Source organism: Ahaetulla prasina, chromosome 2, assembly GCF_028640845.1.
Source record: "Ahaetulla prasina isolate Xishuangbanna chromosome 2, ASM2864084v1, whole genome shotgun sequence".
NCBI lineage: Eukaryota > Metazoa > Chordata > Lepidosauria > Squamata > Colubridae > Ahaetulla > Ahaetulla prasina.
This window is the reverse complement of record NC_080540.1, coordinates 83,917,475-83,941,331: the sequence shown is the minus strand read 5'-3', so window position 1 is coordinate 83,941,331 and position 23,857 is coordinate 83,917,475. Positions and strand designations below refer to the sequence as shown.

Here is a 23,857-nt window from a genome sequence, read left to right as displayed (position 1 = left end):
TTACATTAATCATGGGAAAATAAGAAGACTGGTAACTTTACACAACACATAATGTGCCACCTATACTTAGTGATGTGCTATCACATGCAATCTGATATCTGTGATACCATCATAAACAGTGCTGCTTTTAGTACAGGTGATGGACATGTCAACAGAAAAAAAAAATTAAAAGAAAGGAAGGGAAGATTGACTAACGTACTTCAGGAGAAGGCCAGACCCTGGAGAGACCCTGCAGTGGAGTACTTGCTAGAGTCCACAAAAGACTGGTCTGATAAAAGACAACAACAAGGAATAAGAAAGGAAAGAAAGAGAAAGGCTGGTATTAGTAAGCTGCAATACACTCATTTTAAGCAAACACTCAGACCGTGCTTTTAAGACACAGCATTTCAGTTCAACAGGGATTGGCTGTGAGGCAACCAAGGCTGAGTAACAACTATACAATGGAATCTCCCCACCATGTAACTGAAAGTTCATTACCCTTTTCTGACTCAACTCCACCCTGCCAATGCCGACAAAAGCAGCATGCCCAGACTGGCCTACCTTGCAGGCTATTCCCATTGGTGCTGGTACAGGTGGGGGGAGGGGATGTCTGTGGTCTGACAACAGGAGCAAAAGCACTCTTCTGTTTCACTGCTGAGACCATATTGGCTGGTGAGAAGGAGAAGATCCCAGAGGAGCTGCTACAATTAGAAGGGAGACTAGTAGAGGATGCCATGGTTGGACTGGATGGCACAACTAGAAGAAAACAAGAAGAGAGAAGAATTATTCTTTTTAAGACCATAAATGAATTGAAGTATTTCATTTCTCTATTTGCAAAGCTCCCTTAATGATGTCCAGAACGATTGATGTTTCACTCACTTCGAAACTGAATGTCCCTTCTGAGAGTCCCTCATTCCAGAGGGAAACCTAGGTCATGGGGGGGGAGGAAGCAGGACATTCCCATACCAGCAGTGTCTCAGGATTGCTGAAATTAGGCTAATCAGCATAAGGAATTTTCAATACTGTATTTTAGCTTTAAGGACAAGGTTGTGCTGAAATAGTAGTGGTCACTATTCTGTGGAAGTAACTTTTAAACTGCTCTTGAAAGATAACTATATATAAGGTAGATTGTTCTAGTGGTTAGAACAATCTAGTGATTGTTCTAAGGCACCAGGCTAGAAAACAGCAGATCCTGAGTTCTAGTCCCACCTTAGACATGAAAGCTAGCTGGCAGACCTTGGCTCAGACATTCTCTCTCAGCCTAATTCACTTTATTGTGAGGAAAATAAGAGAGAAAAGTGTGCTGGACATGTTTGCCATCTTGAGTTATTTGTAAAAACAATAAAGATGATAATGATAGTAGATAGATACGATAGACAGACAGACAGACAGACAGACAGACAGACAGAAAGACAGACAGACAGACAGACAGACAGACAGACAGACAGACAGACAGACAGACAGACAGACAGACAGACAGATAGACAGACAGACAGACAGACAGACAGATGGATGAATGGGTGGGCAGGCAGGCAGGCAGGCAGGCAGAGATAATCATCCTTTGCTTCCCCATTAATAATCCTGGACGGGAATCTGCTTCTTAAAGAGACACAACCTGACAAGTTAAAAAATTGTATTCTATTGCATTCCCCTAGGTGTTCTTCAGGATTAGTACTGCAAGTACGAAAGGGATTTTGAGCATCACAAAAGCAAATTATTTTTTCTTAAATTGTTATTAATACATTTATATTTCCACAGATAAAAAGAGACACTTGTAGGATTCACTGCCCCATGAGCCAAATGGCTTATTTTGAATATTATACATTATGACTTGGGAGTACATGTGTAGATATGTGCGTGCACTATTTGTTGTTTTGTCCAGATTAATAACACGCTGTAGGCTATTCTGGTTGACCATATTTCAAGGAAAAATGATGCCAAGACTTCTTGAAGTGCCATCAAGGGGAGCACTTTTTAGATTATCTGCATCTATATATAATCCAATCTGCATGCACATTTTGTATCCCCTGCAACATTATGTTTAATTACTTTTTAAAAACCCTGCTGGTGCCTTAAGTAATATAGTTAATGCCTTTACTCAAAATAGGACCAAATTACTCTCTTCTATGATTCTGGGGAAAAAGAAAAAAAATCATTTACAGGCCAAATTACTCATATTTTTTTTAAAAAAACCTTGTTTAGAGATTGTTTATGTTCAGGATATTTAATGAATAATTAAATGGTTTGGGAATGAAAATTCAAATTAGCTGAGGCATAGATGACTATTTTATTTGCATTTATACAGATAAAAATAATCCCTTTAGAATCTCTGTGTAAACATATGATACCATATTTCTGAACCCCAATGAAATCAATTAATGGAAATTAAATGTTCAAAGTTTCACAGTCTGACAGATACTGTCTTAGTGTAAAGTCACTTGGTATAAACACACACTTGTGAAGGCAGAGCAATCAAAGCACCCAAATTGAATTGCAACTATACAGCAATTAGTTTATTGATTTAATTAAGAAGGCCACCTTTCTAATTCTCAGGTCATGATTGAAACATTTTCTGATTAACAATATTTGTTGTTAAGAGGGCAGTAGTATATATCAAGAAAACCATTCTAAGAATCATGATGATGAGACAAAAGAGGCATGATTTAATAGGAACAAACACCTCACAAATTGTAAAGCATAAATTCGGCATTGCTGAAATATTTCTAATGGTGAATCAAATACAGTAATGTTGTTTAGATAAAGCATCCTGTCAAACTCCCACAATTTCATCTGTTGCCAGTAGATCATCCCTTTAATTAGACTATTATAATGATTTAAATTATAACATATTTTGGTCTTTTCAATTACTGGTAAAATCAGGTTAATTCTTTTCCTAAAGTTACGCACAGTGAAGTGGTCAACCCATATTCATGAGGAAATAAATCCCCATTATAATTTTTTTTTTAAAAAAATTGTCTCCAGTTCAGAGATTCCTTGTGTCAAGTTGATACCATACCTTTAATTAAATTGATTGCTGGCCTTGCAAGTTTGAACATCAATCGAATAATGGGCCTAGCTTTAACCAACTCTTTCCATACAAATTAGGGGTTTGTTAACACCTAGCATCTCTTGGAAAACTCACATATGATTTAAATTTGCATTTTCATATTCATTCTAATGCTGTACAGTATACTTTAAACAACAACAGCAACAGCATAGACCTCACTGTGCAACTTTCAACTTATTTATGTGGAATTAAGCACACCAATATATATCTGGTAAATTTCTTGAAAGGTTTTCAATCATTACAAAAGCTTAGGATACTCAGATCTCTACTCATTATATGTTGTGTAACATATATAATCATACATACTGGCGTAGGGAGAGTTGGCAGCAGATCCATTCAGGAAGGTTGGAGAACCACCTAAATTGGACATTCCAGCATTTCCATACCCATTCATGCTTGTTGTGACAGAGTTGTAGTTTGTCTGCTGAGGGGTAGTGCTTGGCACATAGCCATGAGGAGACACACTGCTTGAGTTGCGAGTAAAACCTTTTGCAGGAAGCAAAAACAAAACAAAACACAACAACAGCTGTTCAACTTTCAACCAAAAGTTCCACCCAATTTCAAAACATTCCAAACCATACTATGCTAAAACTGGACCAGACTTCAGTAAAAAAAAAAAAAATGCAATTATGGGAAAAATTTGAGGGAGTGGCTTTTTAAAATAGCTTATAAAGCAATTATACATTATTTTATGTGTCATAAAAAATGGATTAAAGTGTAAACATTATTACAATATTCCAACTGTGAACAATTAAAAATCCAGACCAGCAAGAAAGTCCAAATTGTTACAAACATGATAAAAAATATTATATGGACTGCTGGAACTGTACATATAAGCTGAAATTACTATGAGTGTCATACATAACCAAGGTCTTTGAAAAAAAAACCCTTTGAAAAGGTAGAGGAAGCAGAAAAGAGCTTTGCCTGATGCTGAAAGAATCACAATTATGGGTGCCAGACAAGCTTACATAGAGAAAGCATTCCATAGTGGCAATCCACCAATAAAAATATTGAGAACATTTAAGTAAGTATGATGCACTGTAGTGGGCGGGTCATAGATAGCAGAAGATGTTGCAGGCCGCCTGGGATACAGCCTAATGCATGATTGTATCATAATTTTCTTCAGACATTTTTCAGACACGTATCCAGCAACCTGTTAACCATTTGTGACAAATTTCTTAATATAAAAGGAAAGGAAAAAAGTGTTTCTTGCTTGTTAAATCTGGAAAGTGGTTAAATTAGTTCTATTGATTTAAATTAAATTAAAGCAAGGACGGTCGTTTTTGCAATGTCATAAACTTCTGAGAGCTATTTATTAGAATATCTATGAAGAGTATCAATAAAAAAAAATGAAGGAAAAAAAAATGCCATGATGCACTTTCGGTTGTGGGTTCTGTGGCCTTGGTTGCATGAAATACACATGAAGTTTCTAACTAGAAAAAGGAATATTCTAACCCTTAATAAAAAATAAAAAAATGGGCTGGATGCAATAATAATCCCAGAAGTGCAATTAAAAAAACTATTATCTGGATTCTGAAGCTCAAGATATCCCAACATGTAATATTGCCCTACTGAAACTTGTAATATTGCCCTACTGAAACTTTTCCTCTGATTCTAGTCACCCCCCCAGACCAGAATTTCTGATCGCAGGAAAATTTTCTAAGTAACATTGCTTCCTGTTTCTGACATTCTATCAACAACTAAGCCTGTATTCAAATGAAAGAACCATACTTAGATCATAGGCTTAATTTAGAAGATTTTCATTTTTAGGTTTATGGATCACAACTCATTGAGATGTGTGGTTGACCATGTGTTCTGTCCTTCACAAGAACCCTGATTTATTGTGCTCCTTTTCACAGATGATTATGCAAATATATTGTACATTGCCTGGATTCTGAGCTGTTCTCTATAGCAGGGGTCTCCAACCTTGGCAACTTTAAGCCTGGCGGACTTCAACTCCCAGAATTCCCCAGCCAGCAAAGCAAAGCAAAACTGGCTGGGGAATTCTGGGAGTTGAAGTCCACAAGTCTTAAAGGGACCAAGCTTAGAGACCTCTGCTCTATAGGACTCTAAAGGAAAAAAGCATGCTGATTGAAAGGAATATGCATTATGACTTTTATTTACCACATAAAATCTTGAAAAGGTGTGGGGCGGAGAAGCCTCCTTCTGCTTACCCTGATTGGTGGCCTGTGAGGCTTCTGAGACATTTACTGCTAATTGACCACTAAATGAATTCACACCCATCATGCCAGCATGGACTGATGTATTAGCGAGCGCAGGGAGTTGGTTATGATTACGAGGGACACTGTAGAGTGCTTCTGCAATATCAGCTGCTCTTTTCAGGATTATTTCCTGCCAAAACATGAGTATAGATATGAAGGAAAGTAATTAAATACAGGTAGGTCCTCGACTTATGATGACAATTAGTTCCAAAATTTATGTTGCTAAATGAAACATTTGTTAAAGTGAGTTTTGCTCCATTTTACAGTCTATCTTGCCACAATTGTTAAGTGAACCACTGTAGCTGTTAATGTAGGAACATGACAGTTAAGTGAATCTGGTTTCCCCATCAATTTTGCTCATCAGAAAGTCGCGAAAGGGGATCACGTGACCCTGGGACGCAGCAACGGTGATAAATATGAACCAGTTGCCAAGCATCTGAATTTTGATCATGTGACTGTGGGGATGCTGCAATGGTCGTAACTGCCAGGACTGGGTCATAAGTCACTTTGAATGTCACTGAATGAATGGTTGTAAATCAAGGACTACTTGTATTCTATAAAATGGAGACAAAGTTATAAGGTTGAAGATGTTTATATGTAAAATATTACATGTAAAGACATATTCATTTGTTCAAAAGGAGTAATGAACAATAGTAACTGATACCATGATGAACCAATTCTTTGCTGTTACAGGTAGTCCTTGACTAGCAACCACAACTGGGACCAAAATTCCCTGTGCTACACAAGGTAGTTGTTAAGTGAACCACTGTAGCTGTTAATGTAGGAACATGACAGTTAAGTGAATCTGGTTTCCCCATCAATTTTGCTCATCAGAAAGTCGCGAAGGATCACGTGACCCAGAGACATTGCAATTATTGTAAATACATGCTGGCTGCACTGTGCCCAAATTTTGATCATGTGACTACATGTTGTAAGTGTGAAAAACGGTCCTAAATCCCTTTTTTCAGCACCATTGTAACTTTGAATGGTCACTAAATGAATTCACACCCATCATGCCAGCATGGACTGATGTATTAGCGAGCGAGGAGTTGGTTATGATTACGAGGGACACTGTAGAGTGCTTCTGCAATATCAGCTGCTCTTTTCAGGATTATTTCCTGCCAAAACATGAGTATAGATATGAAGGAAAGTAATTAAATACAGGTAGGTCCTTGACTTATGATGACAATTAGGTCCAAAATTTATGTTGCTAAATCATGAATTCATCCAGTTCACACAAAAGTTAAAAGGTAAAAACCTGCTTGAGCTGCAAAATAAAATCTGTCACTCAATTGTCTACTGATTGCACAGAAGCTGCTTGCAGGTTTATTGCCGAATAAGACCTACATTTCTTTGTTCAATTGCAATCAATGTCACCGAGACCATGTAACAGATTTCTTTCATGCTGTTTATTGGGCTCTTAATTTATATAATAGAAATGTATCCTTATCAGATCAACCATATTGTTAAGCTATCTCTGGAATGCTGTTGCTGATCTGATAACAATACCAAGTTCTATGCTTCATCTTTTTCCCATAGTTGGGTGCCATAGCCTGGTATTCAAAAAGGAAAGAAAGGTTTTGAAGACAAGCAGCAACTGAGAACAAGATACCAATGTTATTCTTCAGGGAATTTGGAGGAATGTGGGTAGAGTGTCCAAATTTTAAGCATAAGCCTAACTATAATTTCCATGGTTGCTCACTTCTCCATCTGCTGATTTATTTATCCTTGTTGTGTTCCTAAATTCATTTGTATTATGTACATCTCTTCATTTCCCTGCTCCATCTTATACCCTCATGGTCCTGAGACCAACATCTGGATAGCACAATGCTCTCTTTGTATTTTTAGCACATAAAACTTCGAGAACAAGACTGGAGTCAATAAAGTGTATTTGTAGATTACAAGTATCTTTCTACATCACAGAAACAATAACCTACATTTGGTTCCCCCTGTATATATTAAAATCTTAGTAACTTCTACCAAAAATAATTGATCTTTGTAGGCATGACAGCATAAAAGCTGAATTGTAATACATTTCTGCAAATGCTTTCTGAAGCTAGATACATTTTTTTAAGAACTGACTTTTGAGTTAAGCTGAGAATCTTAACTAGGAATGTTTTATACACTAGTTAGATTTTCTAACTAAAAGAAGTAGTAATGCTCAATTTTCATATACTATAGTCTCTTATCAGAAGAGAAAGATATAATTGCATTCATTTTGCTGTCACCATAACCTCTTCAAAATCCTTGAACAACTCTTCAGATGACAAGCTTTTAGATGCATATTAGCATTTTTCAATTTAAAATTCTCTACAATATATGCTAAAAGAGTTGGCATATTGCAGTAGGTACTTACGATATACATGATGTCCTAAATTTAAAAATGAGATTATAAGTATGTTTTGAACCCCCATACACATTTATCGTTCCTTAGAACCACAGCACACTCTCCCTTTCATAATGCACATTTCAATATTTTTAATGCTTGCAGCCAGCTGCATTATATAATTGATGGTTTTTGAATCAATACGTTTGAAACTATTTATTTCTGAAGATATCACTAGCTCTTGTCTTTGTCCTCTCTATGCATCTTGACCAAAGTACTGAATAATTTACAAGTGTATGAATTGAATGCGCACGATACCCATACGGAATCAGGCCATGCTGGTTCAGCCAAGCTACTTAGAAAATCAGTGAGCTCAGCCTGCCTTGTAAAAGATTAAAAATCTAGAATAGAAGGGGAAAACAGCTTGTCACATTTGACTTTTCCAGTTCCTAGTAAATTAAAACATCTTGTCCAGACAAGATAATTTTGGAAATGTAATGCTATCCCAGGTGACATCATCAGCTGTTGAATAACATTATTATAAAATGGCAAATCTCTCTTATTGTTGTGAGAAATATGTCTTATACGTTGGCCCATATTAATAATAAAAATTGTATTTTGCTTTAAGTCTGAGCATTGATATGCATAAAGTAAATCAGATCTTAACTTTGGAGCAGTTTAATTCCACCAATGGAATTTCCACACAAAAATATAGTTTTTGAACTGTCTTAATGTAACTACATGAAATCTAAACTTCCATTCCTCACAGATAGTTTCAGTAAGATCACAATAAAATAATTCTAATTGCAGACACTTTCTCATAGTTTTTTATTAGAATATATTGAATAAGCATCACTACAATTTACATATTGTCAATGTTTAGGTTCCATTTCTTTTTATAACAAGGAATTGCCTACACATTTCATGCTTTCTTAATAAAATTGCCACAAAATAACACTTTTCTTTCATGTAGCTTTGTCTGATGTTATGTTGCAAAACAATTATGGGAAAAAAAATCTTGGGTAATTTTTAAGCTTTTACGTAAAATGCTTTTCTGCTCTATTGTATGTTAACATAGAACATTCTACACAGTGACCAATGTAATTTAAAACATTTTAGGTTTCAACCCATTTATCAGCACAGTCCTGACTTCAAATACAATGTGATGTGTAAAAGTCTTCTAGAAAGTACTGTTCCTGCAACAGCAATGGCAAGGTGGTTGAATTGCAGTGACCAGAAAATTGTTCTCACCTCCATGTCATTACGTTCACAGCGAACCAGCCCCGAGCGTGTTTGTGTTCGGGATCTAATATATTGCCTTTCAATCAGAGCTGAGAGCCACTGAACACATAGACAGAACATGACGAGCAGGTCAGGAAAGCAATAAAGATTTTTACAGAGCTGTCCAAGGTGCTAAATTTACTCAATAATGGGTTTGGCACCATAGTGTTAACCTCTCATTTACTACCAGTTTGAGAGACTAAATTGAAGTAGCTGACTTCATTTACCTTGAAATGTATATTTTATGACATTATGTAAGTAGATTGAAAGGGCACCGCAGCTTTAACAATTTAAAGGGCTAAAGCATGTTCAAGATTATGGCTGTCTATTTATTGTAGATTGTATATTGTATTTAAAAGTATATGGAATATTACAATGTACTGATTAACCTTCTGAATGTTATTGTAAGAAGATAGCTGATATATACATATAAAAAACTAAGTCTTTGAAAGCAATATTGTGCTGTTAAAAGTGTGCCTAAAGAGCACCACAGAAAGGTTGTTTTTAAATAGACACTAGAGGACTGTAAATACAGTCATGCACCAACATTTAATATTTGTTTTTGGATTAACAGGTTACAACATTTCCATGTGCATTATTATTAAGTATTAAGAATGCATATTCTTTTTCATGCCCCTTTCCTTCTGATAACTTATCAGACCCATTTTAGACATACTCACTGAGTATTAAATATTAACACTGAAATATAAACACGAAAACTAGGCAAAGGGTTGCAACTGTTCTTTTTAGTGACTAAAAGAACTCATTTAAGAATCAGACAGCTAACATTTTTAAGGGAGTATCTGGAAAAACAGGAACATCATCCCTGTATTCTATATTTGTTCCTTTGATGTCATCATGGGTTGGCTAAGGTTTGTTGAGATTAAAACCCCTACAAAATTAGTCAAAGATGATAAATCATATGACTGAGTTAGCTTTTTTTTTAGCAAAAAAAATAAATCTGTGGTTTATGGCTGCTAGTAGTCTGTAACCAGAAAGCTCGGAGGTCAGAAAGCATGTGCTATATGTTCACTTTAATCCCTACAATTTAGGAGAAAAAGGAATTCTGGCTGTAAGCAAAGTCTTCAGTCAATCAGCCATCTACAAGACAAACTTATTCTAAAGAAAAAGGAAGGTCAATGCTTCAGAATTTATTGACTAGGATTGTTCTCGAGAATGATTACTGGTTTATGTTGAACCTCAGAATTTAATAGGAGCTATTTCTGGTTAGGTTGGAAGAGAGAAAAGAGAGTTCAAGCTTTTTGTAAAGGATTTAAAAAGGAAATGTATTAAAGTGCACTGACCTATGCTTAACTTTTAAGCATTACTGAAGAAGGAGATTCTTTCTCAATTCAGAGAGATTAGCAAGGAGAACTCCACAAAAAGAAGATCTCTGGTTTGATGATTATTAACTGATATTGTGCAACTTTTATTACAGAGTAATTCATAATAGTTTTGTAAAATCAGCAAGTAATAGTGATGGGATAAGGAGGAAAGAAATCTATCTAACAGATCAAGACATATCATTTGGATATGTGCGTGTGGTGTTTTTTGTAAGCTTTCTTAGGACAGGAAAGAACAATTTATAAATTACATACATTATTACCATCACAATAATGCTGATTGATTTATCTATGTTTGAATTTCAATTATTACAAATTCTGTTAAAGTATGCCATGTAAAAGAGCTGAATAACAACTGTGTAAAGTGTTTTAATTGGAACATCTTATCTTGTGCATTTTTGGAACAATATAATTCTATTAAAGCTAGTATTTAATTTATGAATTTGTTAATCTATAAACACATACACATACACGTTTGTGTGTGTATACATACATACATACATACATATGTATAAATATATGCATATCGGGGTGAAATCTACTTACCTTCCTTACTGGTTCAGAAGTGACCGCTCTGCGTGCATGTGTCACATGCGATTTTGCACCCTCTACGCATGCGCAGAAGATCAAAAACAAGTTACTTTCTGGTTAAAACCAGGAAGTAAAGACATCTCATCTGGGTGGGTGGGCAGAGCTTCACACTGCCACCGCTACCAGTTCGCTCAAACTGCTGCAAACCGGTAGCATTTCACCTCTGATGCATATGTATATGTATGTGCGTGTGTATGTATACACTGCACACAAAATGCAGTTTGATCCAAAGAAATAACAAACATGTTTCTTGCATTTAGCTTGTTTATTATTTCGGGATATAGGTTAGAAAAATAGCTGGCTCTCTTCTAAAAAGAAAGCAAGATGAGAAAGAAATCCAGTACTAATTAGCCAGGATAATTACTGAATTAAAAGTGATCTTATTCCCCCATTCATTTTGTTTTGTACTCAGATATCCCAATGCTTTAACTTTTTTCACTCAGTCAATCTTTCCATTCTGAAACAACACAAAGAATCACATATAAAAATGAACCTGGGGTGATATTATATTATAAGAGATACAACTCTGAAGCAAAGCGATGTGTCTATGGAAATAATACAGTATGTTTGGAAGTTGGAGTAAAACACCACATTTATAGTACTTAGGGTTTCTATCACACCATTCAATATGGATAGTACCAATGATAATTCATCAATGCATGTCACTTGCTTTTAACATGATTGTATAATATCTTATATAACTGTTCAAGGCTTCTTTGACTCAATCACTCTGCTCACAATTAAATCAATTAAAAAATGGGCAAAAAGTACATTGCAGGTAAATACTGACTTTTTATAACAAGTGATTAATGTTAACAACAAGCCACCTTCAAAGAATTGTTTGTTGCAGGCAATATATTTTCAATCAATAACTGTCCACAAGATATGAAGCTTATCAATTACTTAAGCCCCAAGAGTGATAGGATATTTTTAAAACTCTATTAGCATTGTATTGTGACAAAATTAACCACAAAATCATTCATCTTTCATAGAAGTGCTTAATGACAGCAATTTCATTTATATTTTTCATATGCCATTTGCAGCTGATCAATTCTGACTTCTAGTTTCTTATTTCATTGATGCTACGACAACACAACACATTATATTCTAATACAAATTCTGATTTTGCAAGAAAGCAGGTCTTGAAAACTTCAGATTTAAAGATTGCAAATTGATTTGAAGATTCTCATCCATAGACTAAAATATTGGCGAAGTTTTAGTTATTATAGTGACACATACCCCTTTATATTAGGATCATATTTTTCCATGTAAAACATATGCTGTATTATTGAGTTCTATTAACATCTGGCACTTGCTCATCCATCTGTTCACCCCAATATATATATATATAATAATCTCTTTCTTTCTTTGGTTTAAAGATTATTTGCACTTTTTTGACACTCCTATCTGGATAGAATTGTTGCTGCTATTTTTGGTGTAAAAATAACCCTCATGTACAGGTAGTATGAAATAACATAAAATACTATTGACACTAAATGATTAAGAATCAGCATATCAATCCAACATTCACACGCTGTGCGTATGCATATCTATGTGCGTACATTTCTTGAGCATTGTTAAATGGTGATTAACAACATAAAAAGACTCAACCGTCTTCCCCAAATGTTATGACTTTAGTTAGTTTAGAAAGTCGGAGCTTGCTCATACCCTCATTCCTATTTTTCTGATTTAATTCTTCAAGCCTTAACAGGCTTACCCTTTTATCTCATTGTCTGCACTATCCCCTTGTCTACCCTCTCAAACTCTTAAAGTCCATCTAAACCTTTAAATAAATCTTATATCTGATAGAATCTTGTGGATAATGAGTCTCCAGCAGGTAAAAGTTTCCTATTTCCTTGGTATGTCTAATTTAGTCTAATCCTTGGTGATGGTAAAGACCTCAGTTACTGAAAAACTGCTCTCAGTATAAACAAAGCTTAACTAGCTTAGTCTTCCTCCTGACCAAAGATTACAGTCTATGCCTTAGGCACTAACATAAATGCTCATTGAATGACCTTGTCACCTGCTCTACACACTGAACCAAGCTGATAAAGGAAATATGGTAAGCATATATAAAATAGCAATTTTTAAATAGTAAAGGGTAAGTGCTTGCAGGCATCAAGCCATTAATATATTACAAATCAATAAAAAAACCAGTGCCCTGATCACAAGGGGGGGGGGAGGAGGGTAAAAAATAAACCAGGCAATTCATCTAGTTGCTATTGTAAGGAAATACCATGCAGTGTAAATTCTTGCTTTTTCAATGTATTTCCCTATGTATAGTTTGGCATTCCTTTCTTGAAAACTGTCTATGAAGCATAAGATAGAGTAGGAACATAGAGTTCTGCTACATGTTAGTCATACCTACTATGGCTAAGCCAACATGGAAAAGGCAACTGGCCAACTAGAACAGAGTTTTAGTTGATGGACAAAGTTTAAGATTCTTGGTCACCAAATTTGAGATAATTTGTTTACATAGCAAATTTCCCTGTGGTTCCAATCAAAGCAGGTAAATCAGCTTTTTAAAAATGTATTATCTTCAAACGTAAATTGTTTGTTATTTGGATCATGGGAATCTTTCTGCAAAATATGTAATAATATGATCTGGTAGAAACCCAAGGACTTTTTACTCTTTCTAGTGATCCTTTCCGTGGCTTTCCCAAGCACATGTCAAAGAGATGCAAGAAGATTAGATTAGATTAGAATTCTTTATTGGCCACCCAAGGAATTTGTCTTTGGTGCATATGCTCTCAGTGTACAGAAAAAGAAAAGATATATTCATTAAGAATCATAAGGTACAACACTTAATGATAGTCATAGGGTACAAATAAGCAATCAAATCAAATAGAAGATTCTGACTATGAAGTTTATGTGGCCTACAGTCAGATATATTTACATATGAAAAGTTATAATCAGCTGAGCTTAAAAATTGTTATATAGTACTTACCAACGCTTGGTATATGCCCAATAAGATTGTGCTTAATCTTACAAGAAAGAATAGAATACAAGCTATATTTTTTTTAAAAAAAAATCCTTCAGAAGAAAAGTAGAACTCTCCAAAGAGAATAAAGTTGTTGGAGTTATTTAACCACTGGCTGTTAATGGGACTTTACAGTACAAGAAAAAGATGATGCTTCTGATTTCTGGTAGTATTTTGTTCTATTTTTCCCAGGCTGGGAAAAGCTAAAACAAGCAGAAGGGAGGGGGAATGTTATATTAAAATGATAAAAATCCCTCCTGTCCTATAACCCGTACAAATGAATACACTCACTTACATTTTATCATAGGAATAATTTTTAAAAAGTCTCTGGAAGGGGCATTCTCATTACAGTAAAAGTCCACTTCAGACCCAATTGAAATGAAAAGAAAAAGCACAGCTTACATCTACTGTAGATACCAAGTGGTAATTTCTAGGGAAACATAAAATGCCAAATGTATAACAATTATGTTTTATAACTCTGTGTTCAAAGAACTTAATAGTATTTTATTGCATTGAGAGGCTTCAGCTGAAGCAGACCTATTTTACTGGAGTGCTCCCTGCCTTATGTTGTTAAAGCACTTCATCAACTTTCTTTCTTATTATCAGCAAGAGAAGATGTGATTAATTTTTGAACATGCAGCCCTACAAATCTGGTGGAAGCTAATTTCTCTAAGCAGATGTCTCAAACAGTTATATAAACGGATGAATTAAATTTCTTCAGGAATATCAGGAGCATATCTGATATCAACCCAAACAAAGGCTAGAATTGTGATAATTATCATTGCATTTAATCTTAATTGCATTCTCTTTCAAGCATTTGTTAAAAACCTTAGGGCAGGAGTGTCCAAACTTGGCAACTTTAAGACTTATGGACTTCAACTCCCAGAATACCTCAGCCAGTTTTGCTTTGCTGGCTGAGGAATTCTGGGAGTTGATTGTGCACAAGTCTTAAAGTTGCCAAGTTTGGATACGCCTGCCTTAGGGTAAAGGGGTAGAAGAAAAGAATAAAGATTAGATAGGCAGATAGGCAGGCAGAAAATAGATAAATAGACAATCATTCATTGTATCAAATTGTACTTTAATTTTATTTTACTCAGATACCTAATAGATGTCAAGTAGAGAGATCACAAAGTTGTTGACAATATTTTCATTATTTGTTATCCTCAAATAAAAAAGTGCAAACAGCAGGCAGTGATTGTGAACAAGCTGAATAAATTACTTGGTAAGCTCTGTGAGCCAGGGCCAAATGCCATGTATGTTTCAGACATTTTGTTTGAGTTCTAATTAATATTTTTGAAGGGCTATTAATTCTCCTTTTGTATTGTACTTTTAATTAGTTTAATAGGTATCAAAATTGGTGCTCAGAGTTATTTATTTTTTTTGAGATGGGCAGCTGTACAAATTCAACAAATAAATAAAATAGCACAAGTATTTCACTGATAATTGAAATGAATTAATTTGTGAATATATGTATTGAGTGTAATTTTTCATTGTCGTGAACCAACTGTGAATCCTATAGTGGTCAAGGTATTGGCCTAGAAGTCAGGAGACTGTGAGTTCTAGTCCTGCTTTAGGCATGAAAGTCAATTGGGTGACTTTCATCCAATGAACACTCACCAAGATTACAGTATGCCATTGCCCAAGTATCTATAATGTAATAGTCTGTAAGCCCCTTTGTTTGCTAAGGAAGAAAAATACAAAAATTTCCTGCATACTTTACTAAATGACATCATCATAACAAGAACATTTTACTGTCCACTTCCAGGGTTCTATAAATTATGCAGTGCTCATATTTTATCTAAAAAACACATTATATATCTTTTGATTTTGACTTTAAACAGGGAACATTGGTGCTCTACAGGGATGTCCTATGAAATTACTAAAACTGAATCCCATTTCATAAATAACTCAATGAACCACTATTAGTTTAACTAGAAACACATTTATAGTTGACTCACCTAAATCAGTCGCCTTATTTGTGAGATCATGGGAGGCATATAAATTTAATAAACAAGCAAACAAAGAAACAAACAAATAGGCTAAGCCAGTAGTGGATATTTGTCAACATCTGTGCAAAGGATGCTAGATCAAGCCTATTGCTAGAAATCCCAAAGAAGAAATAGTTTCTTCCTTACATAAGAGAAAGAAATGGTCATAACTAATATTAGGATTACGGTAAAATTAATTTAGGATGATTAAGCTTCTCACTTACTGGTAGAAAAAAAATGTGTAGGTTTTATCCCTGATCATTAAATTGGGTTGCACCCCAATAGGTCGCTCAGTGGTGGGATGCTGCCAGTTTAACAACCAGTTTAACAACTGGTTTGGTGATCACACGTACTGGCGCCTAACGCATGCTGTGTGTGCATGCACAGTTCTACAAATACTAACCTTTTGTGTTACCACTTGGGAGTAACACAGGTGAGGCGCGGCAATCCGCTCTGCCACGCCAATCAGCTGAGAAGATAAAGGTAAGTAAAGTTGGAGATGATTGTCTCCAAGCTGGTAGAATGCTACCCCTGAGGTTGCTAAGAAAATGTGCATTCTATCACATCTATGGGAATGGTCATTTGATTCTATGAGTCCTATACTAATTAAAGCTACTATTATGGTGAAAAAAACCAGAGCTCCACTGAGAATGAAGTTCACTAAGGATGTCCATGAGAGTAATTGGTAAACACTGTAAAAATCAATATGCATGTAAGCCTCTACAAAACAGCTGGCTTTGTGTGCTTGATCTACTGAATACTCCCCAAACATGCAAAGCATCTCCTTTGACCTTCTGAACTAGAGAGGAACTTACTGAAGGAATGGCATTCCCTTTATAACACAGATAAGCCCTGTGAACTTGACCTAGCAATGACTAATTTTAGTGGATATTGCATCAACCCTTATCTTATTGAGGCTATAAATAAATAAATATGGTTCTTCAAACACCAGGAAGTAGAAAACACAGAAAAACAATGGGGCTTCTTTCTCATAACAAAGAAATCACCTCAGGAAGAAGTTCAGGCACTTTTTGGCCCACCATTTGTTGTATATTTTTAAAGGCACAGTCAGGAGCTGAGACAGATTATGTGTGCGTGAGAAAAAGATGCTTGATTTTTTTTGGGGGGGGAGAAAAAAAATCATGACCCTTGAAATCAAACAGAAACAGAAAGTAACACTACACATATAGAAACAAACCAGCCTTTTGAATATAATCTTCTATCTTTCAAAACTCTTCTATCTTGTTCCTCAGATCCATAATATTTTAGCCAAGTCTTTGACTCAAAATGGTACATTGGAACATGTCTCATTTAATGTTGCTCAGGTAAAACTGAAGTTGTGATGACTATCAGGTAGTAAGGAAGGATGTTTACTGTCTGTAAAAGTTTCAAAACCAAAATAGTTTACATTTGAAATACCATAATTTGAACACCCAAAAGGTTTTTTTTTTCCTCCTGATTTTAAGAAAAATGTTCCAGTGTGTTCTGACTACTCTGTGTTTCAAATTTGAAATAACTGTTTGAAGTTCTACAATTTTAAAAGAGGCTATTTTGAGTTCACAATATTTCCAGAATGATCAGGCCAGTTATTTCAGACTTAAAATGGGGTGTTCTGGGAACTTGAAAACAGGACATTTTGTGATCAAAATGTTTTGAATTTGAAGCATTTTGTGTATCACTGACTACAGAGATAAGACAATAAAACAGCAGTAGTAAATGTTTACTAAATGTAGACTGGTATAGTTCCTTAAATCATTCTACTAAATGGAGATTTATTACCTCAAGTAGGTGAAGTTTGTTCTAAAGATAGAATCACAATATAAAATCTTTCATAATCCAATTCCACACTTCCCAGATTTTAGTGAGGTTTCTAACATACAGATTTTCGGAGTCCACTGGAATTGGACACCAGATTAATTTAAATACATTTAAATTTAATACATTAAATGTAAATTAAATGTAAATTAAATACATTTACATTTTAAAACGATAATAAAATGAAGAAGTTCTCTGGTGCTTTAGAATTCAAACAGGCAAGCATCTGCAACACAACACACCAGATTTAATAATTGTTGATAAGAAAGACAAAAATGTCTGGATAGAGCACACTGCAATACCTGGAAACAGCGGAATGGAAGACCGAGAACTGCAGAAAATCACAAAACATAAAGAGCTGCAAATAGTGGTAGAACAACAGTGGCAAAAGAAAGCAAAGGAGGTAATAATAATAGGTGCCTGGGGTGTGTGTATGTGCAGAAGGGTGGGGCATGTGCAGGGGGGATGTCACACACATGCATTGCATTATGGTTGCATTATGGGTGCTTTTGGCATGCGACAACAAAAAGGTTAGCCCATCACTGTCCTAAACTGTCAGTTTTGCATACAATTCAGCACGGGATCGCCTTAGCCAACCGTCATTCTTAAAAAAGAACAAGAAATGTCTGGACATTGAACTATTTCTGACAAGAAAAAAAAAACATTTGAGATAACCCTTTTAGAAACACTTGCATCTTTTTGCATTTACGCTTCACTATAAATAATCTTGGTATATACAACACTTTTCAGAAGGTAAGTGGAAAAGTAGAATTTACATTATATATTAGACGTTATTTAAGAATTTCCAAAAAATAAAAAAGAAATAATTTATTGGAACTCCCCAAATCTAAAAAAGCCTACAGCTCACTCTTCTGTACAAATGCCCAGTTCAGAATATGGGACTAACCAGATATTCAACTAGTAAGACAGCTTGCTAAAGGCTGCAAAGTCAATTTTGTACTACACATGCTTCATAAAAGATGAATATAAATGCATTAGTTAGACATGGTAAGCTAAATTAGAAGGTCAGGCAGGGCTGGAAGGGCTGAAAAATCACACAACCAATGACTGTAATTACTCTTTTTTAAAGTCTATTAAGTGGTGTTGTTCTATTAAGGCTCAGGGGTATAAGACATGGAGTACAAGATAAAGTAATGTGTATTTATTACTCCCACAGGATCAATTTACTAGATATTTTCAGCTCCACAGAACAAAATACACAAATGCAGTCTTTGTTGCTTTCCTCAAAATTCTGGCATATACATTTCCAAAGGAACTACTGTGTTAAGAAGAAAAATGTATTGGGATTAGCATTTTTTCATGCATTTTATCATTTTGTTATATGTATATGCATATTTAAAGGCATGACATTACATTTTTTTTAAATTAGTCAGTTCAATCAAAGTTATTCAATCAAAGCTATTTCTCAGTGACAAAGACGTTCCATTTACTCTTTCATGTCATTCCTCACTGACTGCTTATTATTGATATTTGCAAAGATTAAAGGCAACAAATGCAATATCTAAATTGCTTATTGCGCACCCATAAAATGCTATTATTGAAATAACTGTTTGAAGTTCTACAATTTTAAAAGAGGCTATTTTGAGTTCACAATATTTCCAGAATGATCAGGCCAGTTATTTCAGACTTAAAATGGGGTGTTCTGGGAACTTGAAAACAGGACATTTTGTGATCAAAATGTTTTGAATTTGAAGCATTTTGTGTATCACTGACTACAGAGATAAGACAATAAAACAGCAGTAGTAAATGTTTACTAAATGTAGACTGGTATAGTTCCTTAAATCATTCTACTAAATGGAGATTTATTACCTCAAGTAGGTGAAGTTTGTTCTAAAGATAGAATCACAATATAAAATCTTTCATAATCCAATTCCACACTTCCCAGATTTTAGTGAGGTTTCTAACATACAGATTTTCGGAGTCCACTGGAATTGGACACCAGATTAATTTAAATACATTTAAATTTTAAAACGATAATAAAATGAAGAAGTTCTCTGGTGCTTTAGAATTCAAACAGGCAAGCATCTGCAACACAACACACCAGATTTAATAATTGTTGATAAGAAAGACAAAAATGTCTGGATAGAGCACACTGCAATACCTGGAAACAGCGGAATGGAAGACCGAGAACTGCAGAAAATCACAAAACATAAAGAGCTGCAAATAGTGGTAGAACAACAGTGGCAAAAGAAAGCAAAGGAGGTAATAATAATAGGTGCCTTGGGTGCAATTCCAAAACATCTTGAGAATCACTTGAACTCCATCAGCATTGACAAAATCATTATCAGTCAACAGCAAAAGCCATCTTTTTTTGGAACAAAGCACATTCTGAGATGATACCTTTAACACTATGAAACAACAGCTTTGCTTATCCTAGGCTCTTGGGAAAGACTTAATAGGTTGATAAAAATGCCAGATCCAGTCTGAACATCTTGCTAACCTTATTTATGCAAGCAAAATATTGTATGCAATAAGAATGTGTTAACAGACAGTTCTGGGTGTCCAATACCTCATTTGCAAATTTTATTCATATGTATTTCTGACGTATATATGAGACTATGCTAATAACCACTGATCGTGTTGATCAGTTATCTCCATAACACCTATGTAAAGAGCCCAGAGAGCTGCAGGACTGACCTTCATGTACTCAGCTGAGACAAACAGTTTTAGTGAAAACATTTTATCAGGAAACACAGCAATGGTAAACATTTAATCTATTCCTCCATTTCCCTGCATTTTCAGTTTGGATCTGGACTTAGTTATATTGATAGTGGAGTGGATCCAGACTGCAGATGTAACAAAAAGCAGGGCAACATATGAAACACCCCTCAATGGTTTAGCATATTATTATCTACATCTGTCTGGCTACTGGTTTCAAGTAGAAAGAAAATTCCAACTGCAGGGAGATGCTACAAACCTTTTGTGTGCAAACTTTACTTCCAGTTGTATAATGTAGAGAAATAAAAAAAAGAGTTTGCATTTAACATGTGCAAGCTATAATTTATTGGATTCATAATGAGAAAAGCAGACCGGGCAAGCAATGTTCAAAGTGATTAAAGAGCTAACATAGTTGGATGCTCCAAGCAGCATCCAGACTCTCAAATAGTTTTTCATGTATAAACTGGTTATCAAAGGAATGCATCTTTTGCATTGAGCTGCATCTTAGACGTTCCATTTACTCTTTCATGTCATTCCTCACTGACTGCTTATTATTGATATTTGCAAAAGATTAAAGGCTACAAATGCAATATCTAAATTGCTTATTGCGCACCCATAAAAATGCTAAAACAGTATTACTTTAGTTCGAATACATTGTACAGCGCACGGTGACTCCTGCTTATATGTGCCACTCTGTTTCCTTTAGGATAAATGACTAACTAAGCCTGAATACTTTGTTAGGAGTGAAATTTTCTGTTTCATTTCTCCAAGGAGCAACAAGGCTGCCATGTGAGTGGAGACCCGATTTCAATGCTTGCTGGCACATAGTTGTGCCGAGTAGCTCTTGGCACAAGTAAACCAGTAAACAGCTGATTTACTAAATTATGATCGGTTGAGCCTTTGCAGTTCCGACAGAAAGTGTGTCTCTTCGTGGGGTGTTTAAATTGTTCGGTGTTTAAATATTCAGCATGAGGCTAATGTGAACTGATGAAGGGAGACTGCAAACATTCACTCTCAGTGTGGACGGGGAGACAGAGATATGCAACGTATCATGTGGCCTGTGGAGGTGGAAATGATTCATATTTAAAGATGTTGCTGTCTACTTCCATCGCTTTAAGGTGCTCTTAATTAGCATAGTGCTTGAAGGAATCATTCAAAATAAGGAAACACGCACGCACAGAGAAGCATCCAAATGTGTTGCTTAAACAAGTCACAGGAGTCCAAGAAAGTCTTTTTCAACAACTGTGTGCTTTGAAAGTCTTTTTCAACACCTTGGCCAGCTTTCCCAAAAAATTCAGCAAAGACATTAGCACATCTGTAAGAGAACGCTGCTTTCTAATTATGTTACTTCTGGAAGGGGAGGGAAGACAATGGTTTCTTTACTGCCACCTGCTGGAACTGGCAATAACCCTTTGTCATAGCAGAGGAGCAAGCACTCTCCCTTTAGAGGACAGTTATGGCAAGCATTTAAAATACCGTGATCCGAGACACTTATAGTAGATTAGAATTTTTTATTGGTGCTCTGTTGCCATAACAACATAAAGGCAGCAGCAGATGACTTAAACTAAGCTTGCTGCTCATCTGGCAGTTAAAATGAGTACAGTTCACTTCACAAGTTCCCCATATGGACCCTTAGTGTATAGTAATGAAGTAACCATATGGTGGGAAAAGAAATGCACAGAAAACAATTGTGCTCCATTCGATAAGGAAACCGGGCAGAAAGTTATGGAAGTCCGCAGCAGAGAGCATGGTCTGTGTGCTGGCTAGCTCTGGGTTGCTCTTCCAGAAGCGAAGTCCTCCAGCCTTCTCTTAAGCTATTTTTTTTAACGTGCATGTACAAATTGCACGATATTGAACATTTTGCAGCATCATTCATCTCCTAAGCCCGTGATGGTGAACCTATGGCACGTGTGCCAGCGGTGGCACGCAGCACCCTCTCTGATGGCACACGAGCCATTGCCCCAGCTCAGCTCCACCAAGCATGCGCACGCGCCTCCTGCCGGTCAGCTGATTTTCGGGTCTCTGCCATGCATGTGCAGGGTGGTGGGGTGCATGCGGGGGGGTGGTGTGCGCAGGGGAAGTGTCACACACGCATTGCATTATGGGTTATAAGTACGGGGAGGTCTACTAGGTCCAAAACAGGACGCGGGGAGAGCATGTGCACATGCGTGGGAACATGCACATGCACAGGAGGCCAGGGGTGCACATGTGCATGGGGTGTGTGTATGTGCAGAAGGGTGGGGCATGTGCAGGGAGGGTGTCACACACATGCATTGCATTATGGTTGCATTATGGGTGCTTTTGGCATGCGACAACAAAAAGGTTAGCCCATCATTGTCCTAAACTGTCAGTTTTGCATACAATTCAGCACGGGATCGCCTTATCCAACCGTCATTCTTAAAAAAGAACAAGAAATGTCTGGACATTGAACTATTTCTGACAAGAAAAAAAAAACATTTGAGATAACTCTTTTAGAAACACTTGCATCTTTTTGCATTTACGCTTCACTATAAATAATCTTGGTATATACAACACTTTTCAGAAGGTAAGTGGAAAAGTAGAATTTACATTATATATTAGACGTTATTTAAGAATTTCCAAAAAATAAAAAAGAAATAATTTATTGGAACTCCCCAAAATCTAAAAAAAAAGCCTACAGCTCACTCTTCTGTACAAATGCCCAGTTCAGAATATGGGACTAACCAGATATTCAACTAGTAAGACAGCTTGCTAAAGGCTGCAAAGTCAATTTTGTACTACACATGCTTCATAAAAGATGAATATAAATGCATTAGTTAGACATGGTAAGCTAAATTAGAAGGTCAGGCAGGGCTGGAAGGGCTGAAAAATCACACAACCAATGACTGTAATTACTCTTTTTTAAAGTCTATTAAGTGGTGTTGTTCTATTAAGGCTCAGGGGTATAAGACATGGAGTACAAGATAAAGTAATGTGTATTTATTACTCCCACAGGATCAATTTACTAGATATTTTCAGCTCCACAGAACAAAATACACAAATGCAGTCTTTGTTGCTTTCCTCAAAATTCTGGCATATACATTTCCAAAGGAACTACTGTGTTAAGAAGAAAATGTATTGGGATTAGCATTTTTTCATGCATTTTATCATTTTGTTATATGTATATGCATATTTAAAGGCATGACATTACATTTTTTTTAAATTAGTCAGTTCAATCAAAGTTATTCAATCAAAGCTATTTCTCAGTGACAAAGACCTTTTATTTTGTTTCAATTCCTGCGACCAAACTACTGAAAAGACCTGGTCAGAAACCTGGAAAATCATCTTGGGAAAGTCTAGGCAATAATAATCTAGACTCTTATCCCAAAGGTACTTTTTCAAGAAGCAACTGGACTTCCTGGTTTTTCTTTGAAGATGTTTCGCTTCTTATCCAAGAAGCTTTTTCAGCTTTCTAGACTCTAGTTAAGGGTCTATTGAATATATATCACCTTCCTATTTTTGACTTATTATTTTTGTGTTCTCTGAACCCCTCAATACACAATTTCACACACTGTATAATATATAATATAACAACAGAGTTGGAAGGGACCTTGGAGGCCTTCTAGTC

The 23,857-nt window shown here is 35.7% G+C and overlaps 1 protein-coding gene across 5 annotated transcripts in view; it reads right to left on the bottom strand.

Moving 5' to 3' along the window:
- EBF1 (EBF transcription factor 1) overlaps nucleotides 1–23,857 on the bottom strand; it is a 412,485-nt gene that overhangs the window by 5,939 nt on the left and 382,689 nt on the right. For 4 of the 5 annotated variants that reach the window (XM_058168522.1, XM_058168524.1, XM_058168525.1 and 1 more), the window contains exons 12-15: nucleotides 6,324–6,386; nucleotides 5,221–5,401; nucleotides 3,353–3,532; nucleotides 541–735 (exon numbers count right to left, since the gene is read on the bottom strand). In XM_058168522.1, coding sequence (XP_058024505.1) covers nucleotides 541–735; nucleotides 3,353–3,532; nucleotides 5,221–5,401; nucleotides 6,324–6,386 — 619 coding nt within the window. Of the gene's footprint in view, nucleotides 1–199; nucleotides 269–540; nucleotides 736–3,352; nucleotides 3,533–5,220; nucleotides 5,402–6,323; nucleotides 6,387–23,857 lie in introns of all 5 variants that reach the window. The other variant, XM_058168521.1, reaches the window with a different exon arrangement.